The following is a 21,638-nucleotide window of genomic DNA, read 5'->3' as shown; positions in this document are numbered from 1 at the left end:
AGGACTGTCGGCCCACTTGTCATGATCCTGGGCCTAGTGAGAACTGCAGGTTCCAGAAAAGCCTGCCTAGGAGTTATGAAAGATCCTACATTTCCCAGGATCCCTTCTGGCCCTCTGATTGGGTGGCAAGTTTTTGGAGGGAAACTGGTCCAGAAAGGGGTGGGGCCTGGGAAGAGAACATAAAAAGGCCAAGCCTAGGCAGGGGGTGTTCTTTTCCTAGGAGACATAGCTGAGGAGGAGCTGCTGCCAGGAAGAGACCCTTGCCTTTAGAGGAAGGGTGAGTAGGCTAGGTCTGACTGAGACAGTCTCGGGACAGTAAGTCCAGACGCGTTAGGGCATTTGTTTATTTTCCCTTCACCATTTTTACTGTTTAATGCACCTTGTTTGTTATATTGCACTGACTGATCTTTTAAATCAGGGGTCCTCAAACTACGGCCCGTGGGCCAGATGCGGCCCGCTGAGGACGTTTGTGCGGCCCGCCGGGTTATGGCAAAATCAGACCGGAAGTGACGTTCGACTTAAACTCGTGTTAGCAACGCACACTTCCGGCACTGGGCTGAGGCGGCGGAGACAGAGTGTGAGGTGATACCGAGGTGAGGTGAGTTCCCAGGCCGGGGTGTGTGGTGTGGGGAAGGGAGAGAGATGCAGAAGACGGAGAACGACCCTTGGCACTTACCGTGAGGGGTCCTTCTCCTAAGAGGACAGGAGGACATCTTGGGTGTTTCCCACCGTCCAATCAGGGAGGCAGGAATCTTAAAAAACTTCCCCTTCCTGTGGATGTGGGAACCACCCTCCTTCCAGTTCGGGTGACTCCGAGAAGCAGTAAAGAACTCTTGCAACCATCGCTGCTATGAAAAAAGGTGAGCTAACTGGTGGTCGGTACAAAAACTTGGCATGAGCCTCCCAAACCGACTGAAATAAACTCGTATAGAAACTGAGAAAAAACATGTAAACTACAGGTAGCCTGTGTTAAAGAGTAATCAACAGCTGTAGGTGAGACTACAGGAGAAGAAGTTAGATCCAGATACATAGATGCTGCCCAGGGTAGGACGATAGAAGAAGGGGAGGGCAAGATGTCCTCCTGTCCTCTTAGGAGAAGGACCCCTCACGGTAAGTGCCAAGGGTCGTTCTCCCTAAGAGGCGGAGGACATCTTGGGTGCTCCCATAGCAGTATGTCATACAGGGTGGGATCGTCCTACTCAGGCAGCACGTGTTGCAGGATTCGTCTGCCAAAGTTGCGTCCGCCGACACATATGCGTTCAACTTATAGTGTCGGATGAAAGTGGAGATAGATGCCCACGTAGCTGCCTTGCACACCTCCTCTATGGAGGCATTCCTGTTGAAGGCAGCATTGGTGGCCGCACTCCTGGTTGAGTGTGCAGTGATCCCTGGTGGTACTTGAAGGTTTAACACCTTATACGCCTCCGATATACACTGCTTGATGGCGTAGCTAATTGCTGATTTGGACATCTTCTGTCCCAGTCTAGGAGCCGCTATATTAATGAACATGAAGTCTAATTTTCGGATAGATTCAGTTTTGTAAGATAGACCTTAATTGCTCTTCGCACGTCTAAGGTATGCCATGTGCGCTCCTTGGGATGCTTGGGATCCGGACAGAAGGATGGTAAGTTGATCTCTTGACTCTGATGGAATCTAGAAGAGACCTTCGGTTGGAAGGTAGGGTCCGGATAGAGGACCACCTTGTCCTTGTGGAACACACACACAGTTCCCTCTTAACCGATAAGGCCCCGATCTCTGAAACTCTTCTGGCCGATGTTATTGCCACCAGAAAGATGGTCTTCATACGCATGAACTTTAGGAATACAGAACTTAAGGGCTCGAAAGGAGGACCTGTTAGGGCCGAGAGTACCAAGTTCAATCTCCAGGTAGGAAACCGATGTACTTGTGGTGGAGAACTCATGGAGGCTCCTCTAAGGAAGCGTCGAATATGGGGGTGAGAAGAGAGGTCCACGCCGTCCACCTGCTGGAGAACTGAGGATAAGGCTGCCACCTGACGTTTGAGGGTAGCTGGCTTCAATCCAGAATGGAGACCGTCCTGAAGGAACTGTAGGATCTTGGGGACAGAAGGATGCAACGGGTCCACGGCTTTTCTCCGACACCATCTGTGGAAGGCTTTCCAGGAAATGTCGTAGATCCGCGTTGTGGAGCTTTTTCTGGATGCTAGGATGGTGATCGTCACGTCACTTGCATAACCAAGATCTAGGAGAGAACGCCGTTCAACCTCCAAGCGGTCAACCTCAGCCAGTCTGTATGAGGATGCCACACCGGGCCCTGTAACAGAATGTCTGGACAGATTGGTAAGTGAAGCGGCTCCGCTACTGACATCTGTTGGATTGATGAGAACCAGTGACGTCGCGGCCACCAGGAAGCAACCAGAATGACGTCGGCCCTTAGCAGCCTGATCCTTCTGAGCAACCTCGGAATGATCGGGATTGGGGGAAAAGGCGTATAGAAGGCCTTGCGGCCAGGGAGAAGTTAATGCGTCCGTGGCCTCCGCTTGGTAGTGGTAGTACCTCGTGTAGAATCGAGGAAGCTGGTGGTTCTGAGAAGACGCAAAGAGGTCCAACACCGGCGGGCCGAAGCGTTAAGAAAAGCTTCTTGTTGGGAGACCACTCTCCCGATTGAATGCTCTCCCGGCTGAGCTAGTCCGCCTTGATATTGCAAGTCCCCTTGATATGCTCCGCCCTTATGGACTTTAGATGTCTCTCCGCCCATTCGAACAGTTTCACGGCCTCCTTGCGAAGGGAAGTCGACCTGGACCCCCCTTGGTTGTTTAAATAGGCCTTGGCAGCGATATTGTCCGTTCGCACGGAGTTCCAGAAGGTTGATGGGAAGACTCGCCTCCTCGGGTGTCCACTGGCCCTGGGTAGGTATCTCGTTGAGGGTCGCCCCCCAACCTGAAAGTCTGGCGTCCGAAAGGAGCTGTATTTCCTTCTCTACGAGGAACGTTCTCCCCTGACGTAGGTTGTGGTCCTTCGTCCACCACAGGAGACTCTCCTTGACCTTCTTGGGAACAGATAACGACATAGGGCGCTTCTCCATGATCTGGATCTGATAAGGGCGCAAAAACATCTGAAGTTGTCTGGTGTGAAAAGCGACCCCATTGAAGCGCCTCCAGATTTGAGACTAGAAGACCCATAAGTCGTGCCAGGGTCTGGAGAGATGACAATGGTTCCCGCACTAACTGGAGCACCAATGCCTTGGTCCTCAGTATCTTGTCTTCTGGGAGGAAAACAGAATTCATCCTTGTGTCGATGACCATACCCAGATGTTGTAGCCTCTGGGACGGTTGTAAATGACTCTTGGGAATGTTGATTATGAACCCGTGTTGTTGAAGACAGGATATGGTGTGTATAACGTCCTGCTCCGCACTCTCCCTCGACGAGCATCTTATCAGCAGGCCGTCGAGGAAGGGGTGCACATGTATCCCTCTCTGTTTGAGGATTGCAATCAGGTTCACCAACACCTTGGTGAACACCCGTGGTGCCGTCGCCAGGCCGAAGGGTAAGGCTCTGAATTGGTAGTGAGTCCCATTTACGCAAAAAAACGAAGAAACTTGCGATGTGCTGGGAGGATTGGAATGTGCAGATATGCCTCTGTTAGGCCCAGAGAAGACATGTAGTCCTGATGGTGCAGGGACTCCGTTATAGATTTGATGGACTCCATCCTGAAGTGACGGAGGTTGATATGTCTGTTTAAAAAATTTCAGGTCTAGAATCGCTCTCCAGCCCCCGTTTTTCTTGGGCACCGTGAAGAAGATGGAATAGACGCCTTGACCTCTCTGCAATAGAGGAACAGGTTCTATCGTTGCAATTTGCAGCAAATGTTGAATTGCTTTGAGGGTGATGCTTTTTTGTTCTGGGTTTGAGCGAAGAGGAGACACCAAGTAATGAACAGGAGGTGCCCTTTTGAATTCTATGGGGTAACCCCATGAAACAATTTCCAACGTCCAAGCATCGACCCTCGAGGCCGCCCACGCCTGCTGGAAGTGTAGTAGACGGCCCCCCACTGGAATAGAATTCCAGTCATGCTTTGTTGGGCTTGGGGCCCTTCTCAAATTTGTCGGACCTATCGGGCTGATTCCTCTGGAATCGTGAATTGGAGAAGCCCTTTTGGAAACTCTGTTTGGACTGTCCCCAGGTTGTTCTTCTGAAGTCCTGTTTTGGTTTGGAGAAGCTGGAGGAGGCACGAAAGGAACCAGACCCGAAGCTTCTCTTATCGGAGCGGCGCAGATACTTGGGCATGGCCTTTTTCTTATCCCGTGTTTCCACCAGGATCTTATCCAGGGTGTCTCCAAATAGCTTTTCTCCCTGGAATGGGTATGCTGACACGATGGACTTTGAGTGCACGTCTGCCGGCCAAGCCCGGAGCCATAACCCCCGCCTTGCTACAGTGCTTGATGCCATTGCTCTAGCGGAGAAAGTGAGGGCATCCAATGAGGCATCCGCTGAAAATTCGGAGGCCCTAAGGAGTCTGCTGGTACCTTCCAGGACCCGTTTATCCATGTCCGGCAGTAGCTGAGTAAGCCGTCTTATCCAGACGATCGCTGCTCTGGAAACTATAGAGGTGGCCGCAGCTGCCTTGATGGCCAGAGCCGTAGCTTCGTGGCTCCTCTTCAAGGCCAAGTCTATCTTTTTGTCCCAGTTGTCTCGCACCAAGCCATGGCCATCCTCAGCTAACAGACTGTAAGGCTGTTAGGCTAACAGACTGTAAGGCTGCGATTGGTGCATCCACCAATGGTACTTGCAGCATATCGTTAGCAAAGGCAGGTAATTCATAGAGCTTCTTGATAGAATTGGGTACCTGTCTGTTGGTACTAGGTTTGGCCCACTCAGATTTCAACTGAGGCTCAAAGAACTCAGGGAAGGGAAAAACCTTTTCAGAGGATCTGAATCTGGGGAAAAACTCCGTATTTCCCTTGGGTTTGTTTCTGGGGTTGGCAAGTGGGTGGGGAGACTCCTGCTCCTCGGGTGATGCTTGTAAGTCTAGAGCAGACAGCACCTTGGCTAAAAGAGGTTGGAACTCTTCTGCCTTGAAAAAACCGTGATGAGGGTTCCGGAACTGCAACGTCCTCTATCTCCTCATCAGATAAGAATTCGCCCTCCTCCCGATCTCCCCCATAGGAATCATGAGAGTGGGTCTCAGAAATGGATCTTTCGCTCTCCATCTGGTCACAGAGCAGAGGTTTCTTTGAAGCCCTATGGTGGCTGGAGCTACCTCTGGACCTCTTTGGAGAAGGTGATCTGGAGGGGGAACTGGACCTGGGGGACCTGGGTCTCCTATGGCCAGATGCCCTGACTGCTGCCCCCACCGTCTGCTTTATTGATTCAAGAAACTCAGTAAAAAAGGAGGGCCCCATAAAGGGTACGTTACCCAAGCCCGACTGGGGCTGGCAGGTCTGCGTGGCTTCCAGCGCAGGTTGGATCACATCTGCAACTGAGTCTCCCGCCAGGAGGTTGGCATCGGGACGTTCCTGCGTCTGGAAGCTGCATGGCTGAGGTCTGTCCCCGTTTCGCGCCTTTTTTTGCGCTCCCCAAGATGGCCGCTGCCAGTGGGGAAGAGCCCTGACGAGGAAGCCTCCTCCGTGGCTGGGGAAGACCAGCGCCGCCTGCGTTCGCCTTTGGGTTTTCTCGCCTCTACAGGGCACGTTGCCGGTAGCCGAGGCAAGCTTAGAAGACATGCCGGCTCCGGAGGCGGGCCTCTCGGTTCCGCGCCAGGCGTCAGGAACCAGGTCGTCGTCCATGAACGCGTCTCTTGACCGACGCGTCATTTTCCCTCTCCTCTGCGGCTTGAATGCTGTGCGCTCGGCCGCGGCTTGAGTTTAAACAGCCGCGCCGCTTCTGAAGCGCTGAAGAAAGTGGGGGGGGGAAAGGAGGCAGAGAAGCTGAGAGGGACTGAAGGACGGATTGAGAAGGCAGAAAAAGATCTGAGGTAGAATATCAGGAGATGAACAACAAGGTAGGAACTGAGGGGAAAGAAAAAGTATCTTTTTTTTTTTTTTTAAAGAGATAGGCAAGTAATGAGAAAGGGTAGGAACCTAGCCTAAACGCTGCTACTCCCTGTCGAGGCAGGAAATAAACTGGAAGGAGGGTGGTTCCCACATCCACAGGAAGGGGAAGTTTTTTAAGATTCCTGCCTCCCTGATTGGACGGTGGGAAACACCCAAGATGTCCTCCGCCTCTTAGGGAGAACTGACGGCCCGCGGCCTTGTACAGTAACGGCAGTCCGGCCCTCCAACAGTCTGAGGGACAGTGAACTGGCCCCCTATTTGAAAAGTTTGAGGACCCCTGTTTTAAATAAACCTTTTTTTTCTGTTGTTCACTCTGCCTGGTCCTCATGCCGATTATTTGGCCTAAGCTAAAGGAGGCCTGAAGGGGGTTGGGATGGAACTCTGGGCCTTCTCAAGGGGAACTCTTATCCCAGAGTGGTGGTCGCAATTAGTAATACCCCCCTGAGTCCTGACATCGCTGGACAAAATGGGAATTGTCTTTTTCCCTAGGAAGACAATCAGCATTTGATAGATCCACATTCTGAAGCAACAGAATAAAGGAAGAGTCCAGAAGCACCTTTGAGACCAACACAGTTCTATTCAAGGTATGAGCTTTGGTGTGTCACACGCACACTTCTTCAGATACAATGAAATGGGAGGAGAGCACTCAAATTTACAGAGTAAAAAAATAAAATAAAATCTTTTTTTCAACTCTGTCTATAAATTTGAATGCTCTTCTCCCCTTTCATTGTATCTGAAGAAGTGTGCGTGTAACAGACAAAAATTTATACCCTGAATAAGACTTCGTTGGTCCTAAAGGCGCTACTGGACTCTTACCTTAATCAGCATTTGAAAAGCAGCCGGGAAAAACCTAATGACCATCCCCGAGCCGAAGGAGATTAAACACCAGAATATTAGAGCACGGGCCTTTTCGATCACGGCCCCTACCCTATGGAACCGACTCCCCGAGGAGGTGCGGGCCCTGCGGAGCCTTGATCAGTTCCGCAGGGCCTGCAAGACCACCCTTCTTAAACTTGCACACTCGGACTGCTAAAAAGGATCAGTAATTAAGGATCCGCCAACGCGGTCTAAAGACCTATACCGCTGTATAACTGCATTTATTAGACTGGTTTTAATGTTATTAAGCTTAATGTTTTATATTGTAAATCTAAGGCTCTATTTATTACTGTATGTTTTTATAAAATCTTGTTAGCCGCCCTGAGCCTGCCGAGGTGGGGGAGGGCGGGATATAAATGAAATTAATAAATAATAATAATAAATAAATAAAGGTGCTGTGGCTCAGCGGTAGAACGCCTGCTTGGCATGCAGAAGGTCCCAGGTTAAATCCAATCGCTGGCATCTCTAGGGGGGTCACAAGGTGAAGTGAAAAGCCTCCTCTTAGAGAGACCCTAGAGAGCTACTGCCAGTCCGAGCGGACCAAGGGGCTGATTCAGCAGAAGGCAGTTGCCGTATGTTCATTACAGGCTTAAAAGGCAGTGGTTAACTTTTTACCACACTTACCCCCAAATACACCAAAGTAAATACACACTGGCTTGAGGGGTCCCACACAATGATTCTGTTAAAGATGTCTTTTAAAGGTTACCTGAGAACTAGAACAGAGCAGAGGTCCATCAGTGGCTATTAGCCACAGTGTGTATATATAAATTTTTGGCCACTGTGTGATATAGAGTGTTGGACTGGATGGGCCATTGGCCTGATCCAACATGGCTTCTCTTATATTCTTATGTGACACAGAGTGTTGGACTGGATGGCCCATTGGCCTAATCCAACATGGCTTCTCTTATGTTCTTATGTGACACGGAGTGTTGGACTGGATGGGCCATTGGCCTAATCCAACATGGCTTCTCTTATGTTCTTATGTGACACAGAGTGTTGGACTGGATGGCCCATTGGCCTGATACAACATGGCTTCTCTTATGTTCTTATGTGACACATAGTGTTGGACTGGGTGGGCCATTAGCTTGATCCAACATGGTTTCTCTTCTGTTCTTATGTGACACAGAGTGTTAGACTGGATGGGCCATTGGCCTAATCCAACATGGCTTCTCTTATGTTCTTATGTGACACAAGAATGCTGGACTGGATGGGCCATTGGCCTGATCCAAAATGGCTTCTCTTATGTTCTTAACTGACATTGTGACTCTTTGCCCGGCTAGTCCTGCATGCCATCAGGTCCGCTCAAAACAACAACTTCCAAAACTGTTCCCAGAATGGGGCCATGGCTCAAGGGAAGATCCTCTGCTTTCCACCCCTGGCATCTCCATTGAAAAGGACCAGGCGATGTGAAGAGACCTCCGCCTGAGACCCTGGAGAGCTGTGTCAGGGTACATAGACAATACTGACTTGGTCTGATTCAGTGTAAGCCAACATTATGTGTATAACAGCCAGCAGGCTCCAATAGATTTTACCAGATTACCAGCCAAACACTAGACAGGGATAAACTACTTCCAAATATACAGGTGGGAAAGGGTTTGGCTCAGTGGCAAAACGCCTTCATGGTCTGCAGAAACCCCAGGTACCTCCACGTAAAGGAGCCCAGGTAACAGGTGTCGGGAAAGACCCTTCTCTGCCTGAGACCTTGGACAGCTGCTGTCCATCAGTCTAGATCAGGGGTGGCCAAACTGGCTTAATGTAAGAGCCACACAGAACATACAGCAGACGTTAGAAAGCCGCAAGACTTTCAGATGTTTAAGGGAGGGAGGGAGGTTGGGGGGGGGGGGGTGAGGGAGACGTGGAAAGCAAGCAACTTTAACTTTAAATGCATTCTCCAAGCCACTGGGTGGCTTGGCTGAGGGCCTTCTGAAGGGGCTTTGAGAGCCACGCAATGTGTGTGAAAGAGTCACACGTGGCTTCTGAGCTGCAGTTTGGCCACCTCTGCCCTAAGGGGTCGCCACAAGTCAGCTGTGACTTGATTGCGCTCAACTGTTATGAGGATAGATGCGGCATTAAGACAGATGTGGCTATGGGAAAATTCACTTGGCAAGGAAAGTATGCCAACAAACTAATTGCACTCCTACAAACTGATCGTACTTGTTGTGTTACTTTACTGCATTTAAAACAGCCAAGTCAAGAGGCTTTTTGAAAGTCATTTCTGCTCACACTAGGAATCGTGGGGGCGACAAATGCCGTTCAACTGCTCTCAAGCAGTCAGACTGTTCTTTCCAAAAGTGATTACAAAACATAACAAACTTTTACAGTCTATACCAGGGGTGGTCAAACTGCGGCTCAGGAGCTGCGTGTGGTTCTTTCACACATATTGTGTGGCTCTCAAAGCCCCCACTGCCCCACTGGCTGGCTTGGAGAACACATTTAAAGTTGCTTTATTCCCATCTCTCCCTCCTGCTCCCACCATCTTCCTTCCTTCCGGCTCTCAAACATCTGACATTTATGTCTCACAGCTCTCAAACATCAGACATTTATTCTCTCCGACTTCTACATTAAGGAAGTTTAGCCACCCCTAGTCTATACGCTTCATAGAAGAAATTATAAATAGTACACGGCTTTAACAAACAACAAAACAACCGTAACACTTCATCACGTTTGTGCCCCTTATTTCTTTCCAGAGTTCAGACGCACACGTCACAGCAGGCCCACGAGGAAGGTTCCGCAGAGAAACAGTACCTTGCCCGCAGACATCCAGATTCAAGGCTGAGCAGAAATTCATCGTTACTGTTCTCTAGTCACCAATAATTGCCCAAACTAACCCAGCACCTTCAGAGCCTGGAAGGAAAGCAAGATCAGCCACAATTTGTACTTGAAGGTGAGACCGCCGACGAAGCTCGGGGCTGCTCTGCAGAGGAAGGCGATAGCAAACTACCCCCCCGCTCATCCTCCTCCTCATCATTATTATTTTATTTATATTCCGCCCATTCCCCCATGGGGGCTCAGAGAGGAGTACATCAATACAGATGATAATAAAATCACAATAGAATCACAATAAAATCAGTTTCAATAATACAGCAATAGTTCAATAGTAAGAAGAAGAAGAAGATAATGGATTTATATCCCGCCCTCCACTCCGAAGAGTCTCAGAGCGGCTCACAATCTCCTTTACCTTCCTCCCCCACAACAGACACCCTGTGAGGTAGATGAAGATATTGGATTTATATCCCGCCCTCCACTCCGAAGAGTCTCAGAGCGGCTCACAATCTCCTTTACCTTCCTCCCCCACAACAGACACCCTGTGAGGTGGGTGGGGCTGGAGAGGGCTCTCACAGCAGCTGCCCTTTCAAGGACAACCTCTGCCAGAGCTATGGCTGACCAAAGGCCATGCCAGCAGGTGCAAGTGGGGGAGTGGGGAATCAAACCCGGTTCTCCCAGATAAGAGTCTGCACACTTAACCACTACACCAAACTGGCTCTCCAGTACAGCAGGATGGTCCAGGAAGATGGTCTAGTAAGATGGTACAGCAGTGTAGGACAGCAGGGGAGTCCAACCAATCTAACAAGTAGATGCCCACCGTCTCATCCAAAAGCCTGGCGGAACAGCTCCGTTTTACAGGCCCTGCGAAAGACTAGCAAGCCAGGCAGGGCCCGGATCTCCATAGGGAGCTGATTCTACCAGGCCGGAGCCAGGACTGAGAAGGTCCTGCCCTGGTAGAGGCAAGGTGGGCATCTCTTGGGCCGGGGACAGTCAAAAGATCTCAGGAGGCCAAACGAAGTGACCTCCGGGGCATATACGGGGGGAGACAGTCAACTTTTGCCTCAAAACCCCTGTGGTCCTCCTGGGGCTGCTATAAGTCAGTTGCGATTTAACAGCAGACCATTATTATAGTCGCTACGAACAGAACAAAAAAAAATCTTTTTCATTTTTGTTTTAAAAATGGGACGTCTGGAAAACAACAAGGCAAAATCCTTTTCGATTAACGTGAAGCCACTCAACGAAAAGAAAGGATGCCAAGGCAACTCCTCATCGACGCTAATAGGAAGTGTACAAGAGCAGGGAAAGGCGTGCATCCATTTCAATTAGGGCTGTGAAGGAGAATCCCTGGAGAGCCAAGCTCAGGATCAGCGTTTTGAACTATTCCCAGGTCCCTGCAGCCAACTAGACAGAAGCAGCTGCATCCGACGCAAACGGAACAGAAGGGTGTCTCCTGTCGAAAGTCTGGGAAGTAAAGCTGCAGAAGACAACGGCAAGTGAGCCAGGAACGTCTGGACCATATTGCCAAAATTAAGAGAGGCCCAGCTATCCTCCCTCTTCTCACAAGCCTTGAAGTGGAACAAATCAGGAGTCAGGTAGCACCTTTAAGGCCAACCAAGTTTTATTCAGAATGTATGATATAGTACATCAAATCTTCTATGACTCATTTGTTAGCAATTGGTTGAGGAAATTAAATTCCAAACTAGAGGAATGTGATCTGAATATTGATTCCCTAGCCCTCATGTTCAAGAACGGGGCAAAAGTAATTATCAGAGACCGATTACTGGAATTGGAGTTAAAACAATCTCTGGCCAAAGTTGGGGGGACGTATATCCCAACCTTTTTTACAAGTGATCTGAAATGTGCCAGGTATCTAGAAAAGATACAGCCAATTAAGATCAGGCGGATGCTGTCCTTGGCACGCCTGAACATTCTTGACACAGCAGTACTGAGGGGCCGTTTCCACAAGATCCCGTTAGAAGACAGGATCTGTCCGTGCGGCCTGGAGGAGGTCGATACGGTTTCCCATCTCATTCTGAACTGTCTTTTCCATACAGAGGCAAGGTACAGACTTCTGCGGAACCATCTAATGCTAGCTAAATCTTTAAATCAGGCCCAAGTCATTTACTTCCTCTTAGGGGATGGGAGTGATCAACTTTCTCTGGATCTTGCTAAGTTTCTATATGTTACCGACCTCGACAGGAAGAAATTTAATGCTGTTTGTATTTGAAAGAAGATGCCCTTAGTTAAGTGTTGCCTACGTCAGATAATTTTATTACTATTTTGATGGTTGTACATAGTTTTATATTGTTATGTTATATTTTAGCTTGGTGTTGTGTTGTACTGTTATTGATGAGTTGTGTTGTTGTTGTTGATTGGCCTAGAGCCGCAATAAACTGACTGACTGACTGACTGACAGAATGTAAGCTTTCGTGTGCTCTAAGCACACTTCATCAGACAATGGTATGGAATGGCAAGCAGTCCTAAATATATCTAGGTGGGCAACTGTGTTGGTCTGAAGCAGTTGAACAAACCAGGAGTCAAGTGCCACCTTTAAGGCCAACCAAGTTTTATTTTGAACGTAAGCTTTTGTGTGCTCCGTAAGCACACTTCATCAGACGAAGGGATCGGGTATTGTGCACAACACACGTCTGATGAAGTGTGCTTGGAGAGCACACAAAAGCTTAGGTTCTAAATAAGACTTGGTTGGTCTTAAAAGTGAAACTTGACTCCTGCTTTGTTCAAGTCCTAAATACAGTGGGCTGTGAGTTAGTATGGATGCTTTTAGCAGATTAAAAGAATCATAAATTGGGGTCTGATGGATGTTAGTGTTAACTGAGCTGAAACAGCGACAGCAAAAGGCAATACGAAGCAGATTGATGTCCATGTACTAAACCCATTAGTTAACCTGAAGTGGAGTGCAATAAATGAGTTTGTTGTGATGTTTTTGTTGTTCAGTCTCTGGGTTAAAATGAGGGCATAGGTTACTCAGATTTAAACATGCAACACACATATGCACGTCATTCAAGTTTGCCATTAGAAAAAAAGAATACATTAAAATACAGTGGAAGATGGTTTAGTTGTAATGGGATAAACAGCCAGTTCTGAATAAAACTCCTTTGGTCTTAAAGGTGCCACTTGACTCCTGCTTTGTTCTACGGCTTCAGACCAACACGGCTGCCCATCTGGATCTAAGCCTTAAAGTGCTAAGACAACGTTGGAAATGAAGCACCTACAGTGACAGAGCGCCCCCTAGCATCCACTGGTTGCATTCCTCCCCAGCAGGGAGACCGACCCCTTCTGTGCCATGAGGACCATCATTCTGAATGCTGAGTATGAATCTGAGTACCAAATCTGCTGTGCGTGTTTTGTCTCTGCTCAATCCGTCTTAGTCTCTGATCTGTAGGGAAGGGAGGGGGGAGACGGGGGGAAAGCACAGGCCCAGGCAATCTCCAGCACTAATCACCTTAAATAATACATTTCCCCCCAATGCATACGCATTTTCAATGCAAGCCACCGGTGCAATTACATAATTAACCCAAAATTACTTTTTATGAGTGGGCACCCGAGCCCGATACAAACACAACAGGGGTTTACTACTCACAGGCTGCGTAACGCAGGTCTCATTTGCCAGAAAGGATTGCTCAGCTATTATGCAACTCTCTAGCTCTAACCAACACTTCATTCATTCATTCATTCAAGAACATAACCACATGCTGCCTAAAAACAATTAGAAAGACACAGGCACACGCCCCCCCAAGGAAGTCTGAGAGGTTACTGAAACAGCAGTACATTTATGGATTGTTTGTATGGTGTTCTCACAAGTGTGGGTCTACCTACCTCTTGGTTCCTACCCTTTCTGCAATTGTATTTACGGAACTCGCACAGAAAAATGAAGATGGCAAAGATTGAGAGGGCCCTATGGAGGAAGCCATGTCTCCCCACCCCCACCCCCGGAAGCCCATTTCAAGATGGCTCCCTGGGACATAAACGTGCACAAACTTTTCACCCAGACCGAAAGATGCAAATAAGAGAAGTGCACCGACTTTATTTTAACAATCAATATATTTTCCCTATCCCCTTACAATCCTCGTTGAACAGACGGGTCACAAAACGCGTCATACGCTTTCGCTTCCTCCTAATTCATCAACGCAAATAGGCAGTAATAATATTGCACACGGGGAAACCAGATTAATAACACCACCTCGCTACGTTAAGTAATCCAAGACATAGGCCTACCCGTTTGAAAAGCCCCAAGTCATGATGCAGTAGAATGAGCTAAAAAAAAAAAAAAAACCCTCCCTTTCGACTCAGGTTGTAATGACTTTTCAGGAAAGAACCTAATGATGCCCCTAAGCTAATTGATAACAATTCCACAAAGTGGAATCATACATCAAGATTTATTAGTCATGTTCACACCCAAATTGCAGACTTCGGAATATTATTAATAATCCCTCTAAGTGTAGCTGTCGGCAGACCAGCATAATAACCCAAAGGTGCTTACAGCAAGGTTTTCGGGGAATACAACAATCTTAGGGGGAAGGGGAGGCATGATTCTGCAATGCTGCTGTGATATCTGGGGACCTACTGTAACAACTACATGGCAAGTTCAAATCCAGTTAAGTTCTGGGGCATGAGCTGAACCCCAAAGCGGAATCAGCCATGTATATTATTATGCCAGCTAGAATTTCCATTACAGGGCCTATTTAGAAAAGAACGTGCATCAGATACTGAGATCCCTCTCTTCTTCTGAGCATGATAGTATTCAAGCTTTCAGGTTACACAGAACCCTTTCTCTCGTGGTATCCAGTTACCCACAAAAGCTCATCCCTTGCCACAAATCTTGTTAGTTTTTAAGGTACAACTGGAAATACCAGGAGAGAGAGATACATCTCAGGCAGGATCTAGCCAGATCAATCAAGGTGAGTTACAAATGTTGGCTCAACGGCTGACACCTCTCTCCTTTGACCCCCTAGGGAAGGCGTTCTGCCTCTGGTCTCCTCGACAAAGAGTTTTATGTAATCCCAAAGCCAGCATGCATCTTGGCCCACAGGAGTCGGTTTAGAGCAGGAGTGGCCAAACTGAGGCTCAGGAGCCACCTGTGGCTCTTTCCCATGTATTGTGTGGCTCTTGAAGCCCCCGTCACCTTATCAGCTGACTTGGAAAAGGCATTTCTCTCTTTAAATCACTTCTCCAAGTCAGGCAAGCCAGCAATGCATTTAAAGTTGTATTCTTTCCACCTCTCCCTCCCCAATCTATTTCCTTCCTTCCTCCCTCCCTCGTGGCTCTCAAACATCTGACATTTATTCTATGTGACTCTTACATGAAGCAAATTTGACCACCCCCGGTCTAGAGAACTCCCTCCCAAGTTTGCAGTCCTGGAATCAGCACAGTCACAGAAATCCATCATTCCAGTCGGTGGCAAAGGACAGCAAAAAAAGATTCCGGACAAGGCAAGAAGCGCCCGGTTTTCCAACAGCAGCAGCGGCGGCGGCGTACCCAGCCTGATTGTGCCCGGCCAGCTGCATGCCAGCACCTTTGCGGGGGGGGGGGGAGGGGGACGGAGATGACATATGAACACAGGAAGCTGCCTTCTACTGAATCAGACCCTGGTCCATCCAAGTCAGTCTTGCCCACTCAGACTGGCAGCGGCTCTCCAGCGGAGGTTTTTCACGCCTACTTGCCTGGACCCTTTTTTTAGTTGGGAGAGGCAGGGGATTGAACCTGGGACCTTCCGCTTACCAAGCAGGCGCTCTACCACTGAGCCACCATGGGGGGGGGGGGGGGGACTGCCCTGCCAGGGAGGCTGCCGGCGCCAGGACCAGCCTCTTTGCAAGATCCCAACTCTCTCTCTTTTTTTTTTTTTGCTTCTCCCTCCTCCCTCCATCAAGGCGCCGCAGTGAAGCTCAGCCTGCTCTTTCCAGCAGCAGCAGCAGCTGTCCTTTTGCCGAAACTGCAGTGGAGCCCACTTGGGCGCCTCTCCCACCTCCCCAACCTGGGACTGGAGATGCAGGAAACTGCAAGGGGAGGGGCGGGCGAGGGCAATGGGGAAATCGAGGCTGGGGGCAGCCCCTGCGCCCCGGAGGGCATGCATCTCTCCCTCCCCCTCAGCCCCAGGGACGGATGGGGGGGGCTGACGGGGGGGGCGCCAAATTGGGTATAGAGTCCATTGCATTTATTGGGACCATAAGATAGATTGGCCCAAAAGGGGGCGTCGTTTTTAACCCCCCCCCCCAAAAAAAGCGTGTCGATCGGGCCCTGCTCAGCCCAGCCCCTCCCTGCCCCTTTCTCACCAGGCGAGCTTGAAGCCTTTCATCAGGACAGTGGCGAGGAGGCTGTTGGGCCCGTGTCCTTGGCTGCCCACTGACGCCTCCGGAGCAGCGGCGGCGGCTCCCAGGACATAGTGCAAGAGGCCCGGCAGGCGCAGGCTGCTGCTTGAGCCGCTGCAGCGCCACGACCCATGGAAGGCGCCCCGGCGGCAGGGGGGCAGCGGCGCCGTTGCTGCTGCTGCCGGGAAGCCGGCCTCGGCCCAAGCGCCTCCCCGGCAGCTCTTCGCCGGCTCTGCGGAGGAAGAAGAAGAGGAGGCGGCGGCGGCGCGCGGGCAGCCCGGGCACGCCAGGGAGGCGGAGATCATGCCATGGCCTCGGCGGTGGCGGCGCCCCCCTTTCCCCCACCCGGGCGCGGCGGCAGCGGCGGCGGCACCCCCCCAGCCCAGCCGCCCTGAGCAGATCCGAGCCGCCGGTTCTTGCCAGCCAGGCGACGCCGCTCGCTCGCCCGCCTCTGCCCACTCGCCCGGCGATGCGCACGCCCTTTAAAGGCGCACCCACCGGCAGGATAGCCAATCCCCAGGTCGGGGCAGGGGATCCCCCCCGGTTTGGAGGCAACCAGGCATCCCCCTGCTTCAGGGTCATCAGAAGGGAGGGGGGGGGAGAATGTCTGCTGGGCCCTCCATTGTTCCCTATGGAGACTGATTCCCATAGGGTATAATGGAGAACGGATCCGCGGGTCTCTGGGGAGGGGGGGTTGTCTTTTGAGGTAGAGGCACCATATTTTCAGCCTAGCGTCCGATGCCTCTCCCCAAAACACCCTCCAAGTTTCAAAAGGATTGGACAAGGGGGTCCGATTCTGTGAGCCCCCAAAGAAGGTGCCCCTATCCTTCATTGTTTCCAATGGAGGGAAGGCAGTCCCCCTTATAAGGTGTGCACTCCCCTTAAAAGTGATGGCCAGAACTCCCTTTGGAGATCAATTATGCTAGTCACACCCTGGCTCCACCCCCAAAGTCCCTACTTTAAACCCCTGGTTTAGCAGGTCATCCCAGTGCCCTGGAGGCAGAGATCTGGTGCTCTGGTCTCTGAAACCCCAAGCCTGGAATTAAAATTTTGCCAGTCAAAGAAAAGGGTGCGGAGATGGCCTCTCCTACAGTCACCATGTCCATATCGACAAAAAAATAGACTTGGAAGGAGCTCCCTTAGTGGGCAAAATGCCAGGTTGGGGTCCCGGAATGACTGATCCTATCTCCCTGCCTGAGCCCCAGATGGTGGAGGCAGGAACCTGCTTCTCTCCCCCCCCCCACACACTTTCAGGGGAAGCAGGGTTGTGGGCACTTGGGGGGCCCTCCTGGTATGGGGCTTGAGGCAGCTGCCGCTGTTGCCCTTTCTCTAAGACCACCCCCGGTTCATTAAGCCAGCTGATAACATCTTTTCTTTTCTTTTTTGTCTTGGGGTAATTTTATAAGATGAGAATCAATACTACCTCTAAGCTGCGGAGTCTTGTAAGCAAAAATTATATACGTTGTGAGCTACTGACATTAAAGTTTGCGAGCTAGTTTGCTCTGGGGCCATTTTTCCTGAGCTGAAACAAAACTTTGTGAGCTGGAGGCTAAAAAAACTGTGAGCTGCCTCACACTAACTCAGCTTGGAGGGAACACTGATGAGGATGTATACTAATGGAATGATGGGAGGTCATCACAAGGGGGGGGGGGGGGGGTGAGAAGTTGAACCGAATCTTTAAATCTGTTACCCCAGACTTCCAGAGATTGGGGCTGTGGCTCATATGCTTGATCACAGAATCACAGAGTTGGATGGGAACCTCCAGGGTCATCTAGTCCAACCGCCTGCACAATGCAGGAAACTCACAAACACCTCCCCCGAAATTCACAGGATCCGCATTGCTGTCAGATGGCAATCTAGCCTCTGTTTAAAAATTTCCAAGGAAGGAGAGCCCACCAACTCCCGAGGAAGCCTGTTCCACTGAGGAACTGCTCTTAAGGTCAGGAAGTTCTTCCTAATGTTGAGCCGGAAACTCTTCTGATGTAGGAACTCTTTCTACATAAAAAGCTTAATAGATAAAGGGCTTACTGTAACCCTCTGTTAAATAACCCTATACCTCTTTATTTCAGTTTTAGTTCTGTTTCTACCACTGCAGAACCCAGCTACAGCAAGAGTTACAATCAGAACTGGCACCCAAATTTGAATTTTTATGCAAGACTGCAGGGCATTTTTTTTTTTAAGCAGCAACCCACAGGAACGCGGTTCTGGCTGGCTTGGCATCAGGGGGTGTGGCCTAATAGGCAAATGAGTCCTTGCTGGACTTTTTCTTTTTAAAAGCCCTGTGTGAAACAACGGTGGCATCAGGGGGTGTGGCCTGCTATGCAAATAAGTTCCTGCTGGACTTTTTCTACAAAAAAAAGCTCCACAAGACTGGAAAGTACTGTGGTTTTATTTATGGCATTCATGAATACAACCCAGCTAAAGCTAACAGCGATAGTTCCAAGTTGTAGATTGCTCAAATCCAGTCCAAGCCTGAACTCTCCGTAAAACAGGAGTGGCCAGACACACTGAAGGGAGGGAGGGAAGGAGATGGAAGAGGGAGAAGTGGAAAGAAAGCAACTTTAACTTTAATTGTATTCTCCATGCTGCTGGCTGGCTTGGCTTAGCAATGCTTTCTCCAAGCTGGCCAATGGGGTGGTGGGGACTTTGAGAGCCACACAACGTGTGAAAGAGCCACAGTTTTGGCCACCCCTGCCCTAGAAGCTAAAATGACCAAGCTTGAGGCTGATGTACTTTGGCCATGTCATGAGAGGACAAGAGTCGCCGGAAAGGAAGGGGAGGAGAGAAGAATGTTAGGAAAAGTTGAAGGCAGCAGGAAGAGAGTAAGACCCAGCATGAGATGGACGGACTCAATCAAGGAAGCCACAAAAGCACTCAGTGGGCAAGACCCAAGCAAGGCTGTTACCAAGAGGGTGTTTCAAAGGACATTAATTCATAGGGCAGCCATAACAGAACACGCACACACATCTACTGTCAATGCCTTGACCTGGATAACCCAGGCTAGCTTGATCTCATCAGTGTGGTGTAGTGGTTAAGCACGCGGACTCTTATCTGGGAGAACCGGGTTTGATTCCCCACTCCTCCTCTTACAGCTGCTGGAATGGCCTTGGGTCAGCTCTTGTAGGAGTTGTTCTTGAAAGGGCAGCTGCTGGGAAAGCCCTCTCCAGCCCCACCCACCTCACGGGGTGTCTGTTGTGGGGGAAGGAGATAAAGGAGATTGTGAGTCGCTCTGAGTCTCTGATTCAGCGAGAAGGGCGGGGTATAAATCTGCAGTCGTCTTCTTCTTCATCATCATCATCACAGAAGCTAAGCAGGGTCAGCTCCAGCCAATCCTCAGATAGGAGACCACCAAAGAAGTTCAGAGTTGTCAGGCAGAGGCAGGCCATGGCAAACCACCTCTGGGTGTCCCTTGACTTGGAAACCCAATGGGGGTCACCACAAATTAGTTGTGACCAGACAGCAGAAGTAGAAGATGAAGATATTGGATTTATATCCCGCCCTCCACTCCGAAGAGTCTCAGAGCGGCTCACAATCTCCTTTACCTTCCTCCCCCCCACAACAGACACCCTGTGAGATGGGTGGGGCTGGAGAGGGCTCTCACAGCAGCTGCCCTTTCAAGGACAACCTCTGCCAGAGCTATGATTGACCCAAGGCCATGCTAGCAGGTGCAAGTGGAGGAGTGGGGAATCAAACCCGGTTCTCCCAGATAAGAGTCCGCACACTTAACCACTACACCAAGCTGGCTCTCCTTGCCACCAAGAGCTCCTGTCTCCCCCACATACTGTTTGCAAGTTACAGACTAGTTCAGGATCAAGTATTTATAGTGTGCGCTCCTGTCCCAGTTGCAAAGTGCCACGCACCCGTGTCCTGACGTCCAGTGTTTCCTCTAAGCTGAGTTAGTGTGAGCTAGCTCACACTTTTTTAGCCTCCGGCTCACACAATGTCGTCTTAGCTCAAAAAAAAACAGAGCAGGGATGGCCAAACTTGCTTAACATAAGAGCCGCACAGAATAAACGTCAGGTGTTTGAAAGCCACAAGACATGAACATCTGATGTTTGAGAGCTACAAAGAAGGCAGGCAGGCGGGTGAATAGGTCGGGAGGGGGGAGAGGTAGAGAGAAAGCAACTTTAACTAAATGCATTTGCCAAGCTGCTGGCTGGCTTGGCTTAGAGAAGTGATTTAAAGAGAGAAATGCCTTCTCCAAGCTGGCCTGCGGGGCAGGAGGGGGCCTTCAAGAGCCACACAATGTGTGTGAAAGAGCCACGTGTGGGTCCCGAGCCACAGTTCTGCCCCAGAGCACACTAATTTATGCAGCAGCTCACAACTTTAATGCCAGTAGCTCACAAAGTGGAATTTTTGCTCGCAAGGCTTAGAGGGAACATGGCTGACAGCCACATGTATTAGCACCATCATATGGTCCCAAAGTTGTCCAGTGCTGTGATTCTGAAGTCCATGTCTTCCATTCTCACGTGTGCGTGACTTACGAGGGTTAAGGACAGGCAGCCTTGACAAACTGCAAATCAAGCTCGACAAAGCCTCCGCTGCACAGTCTTTCCCTTTTGAGACCCACGCCTCTGGGCCCCAGCTGTTTCCTAGCTCATAAGCCTCCCTAGGCAGGTGAGTCCTTTGGGTGTGTTGAGTTGTTGTGGAAAGGAGGGCAAACGGCAGCGAAGGAAAATGGGAACAGGAGACCCGAGTGCCTGGAGTAATCTGGGACAAAGCAAAACTGCAAACCACACGTTTGGGGATTTGGGGAGTAAGAGAGGCGGAGGCCGAGGAGGAGACATTGGGAACCAAACGTCCGGCCACGTGCCATGTTAAAGAGCACGCTGGACACCAAGGAAACAGCGAGTGTGGCCGGTGAAGGATAACACAGTCAGTAGGAGCAGCAAACGCGACTCCAGAGACGGAACGTGCTGGGAGAGATGCTCCAAAATGTTCATTAAGGAAGCAGGGGAGGGGAGGAAGAGGTGCCAAGTAGGCAAATTTTATTTTCTTGGCTGCCCCGCGGGGCTCTCTCTGGGTCAGCACTTGCCTGTGATGCTTTTTACACCACAGAGCTGGTACAGAATAAGGCCAAGAGGCTGTACTGCAAACCAGCGAACCCAGACCCTCAGCCACAAATTCCCTGGGAGGCTTTCGACAAGCGACTTTTCCCTCGGTCCTGTCCACCCACCATTCCACAGCATTGGTGATAAAGTTGGCCTACCTTACAGAGCTGCCTACAAGTCAAAAGCACCACATCAATGCTTCTTATTACCACATGGGATACGGTTACACGCAATAAGATCCCGATTTAGCCTGGGCTTAGCACACAGCTCATGACCTCCATGCTTAGTTATCTATTTACCTATTTATTGCTTATTTAGATCCTGCTTTTCTCCTCCAATCAGGGACGCCGAGCGGCTTTCCAAAGAGTTCCTCCCTCCTCCAATTAACCCCCACAACAATAACGGCAACCCTATGAGAGCCAGTTTGGTGTAGTGGTTAAGTGTGCGGACTCTTATCTGGGAGAACCGGGTTTGATTCCCCACTCCTCCAATTGCACCTGCTGGAATGGCCTTGGGTCAGCCATAGCTCTGCCAGAGGTTGTCCTTGAAAGGACAGCTTCTGGGAGAGCTCTCTCAGCCCCGCCCACC

At 50.1% G+C, this 21,638-nt stretch overlaps 1 protein-coding gene across 10 annotated transcripts in view; it reads right to left on the bottom strand.

Moving 5' to 3' along the window:
- Positions 1 to 21,638, bottom strand: part of GRAMD1B (GRAM domain containing 1B) — a 339,519-nt gene that overhangs the window by 124,590 nt on the left and 193,291 nt on the right. The window contains exon 1 of one of the 10 annotated variants that reach the window (XM_060251477.1): positions 15,964 to 16,096. The exons of the other annotated variants lie outside the window; for them this stretch is intronic. Within the exon in view, the coding sequence (XP_060107460.1) occupies positions 15,964 to 15,986 (23 nt within the window). The 5' untranslated portion in view covers positions 15,987 to 16,096. Of the gene's footprint in view, positions 1 to 15,963; positions 16,097 to 21,638 lie in introns of those variants that run through there. 10 annotated transcript variants of the gene reach the window in all.

The sequence above is a fragment of the Heteronotia binoei genome, chromosome 12 (genome assembly GCF_032191835.1).
Source record: "Heteronotia binoei isolate CCM8104 ecotype False Entrance Well chromosome 12, APGP_CSIRO_Hbin_v1, whole genome shotgun sequence".
In the NCBI taxonomy this organism is placed as follows: Eukaryota; Metazoa; Chordata; class Lepidosauria; order Squamata; family Gekkonidae; genus Heteronotia; species Heteronotia binoei.
This window is presented reverse-complemented; position numbering and strand designations above follow the sequence as displayed.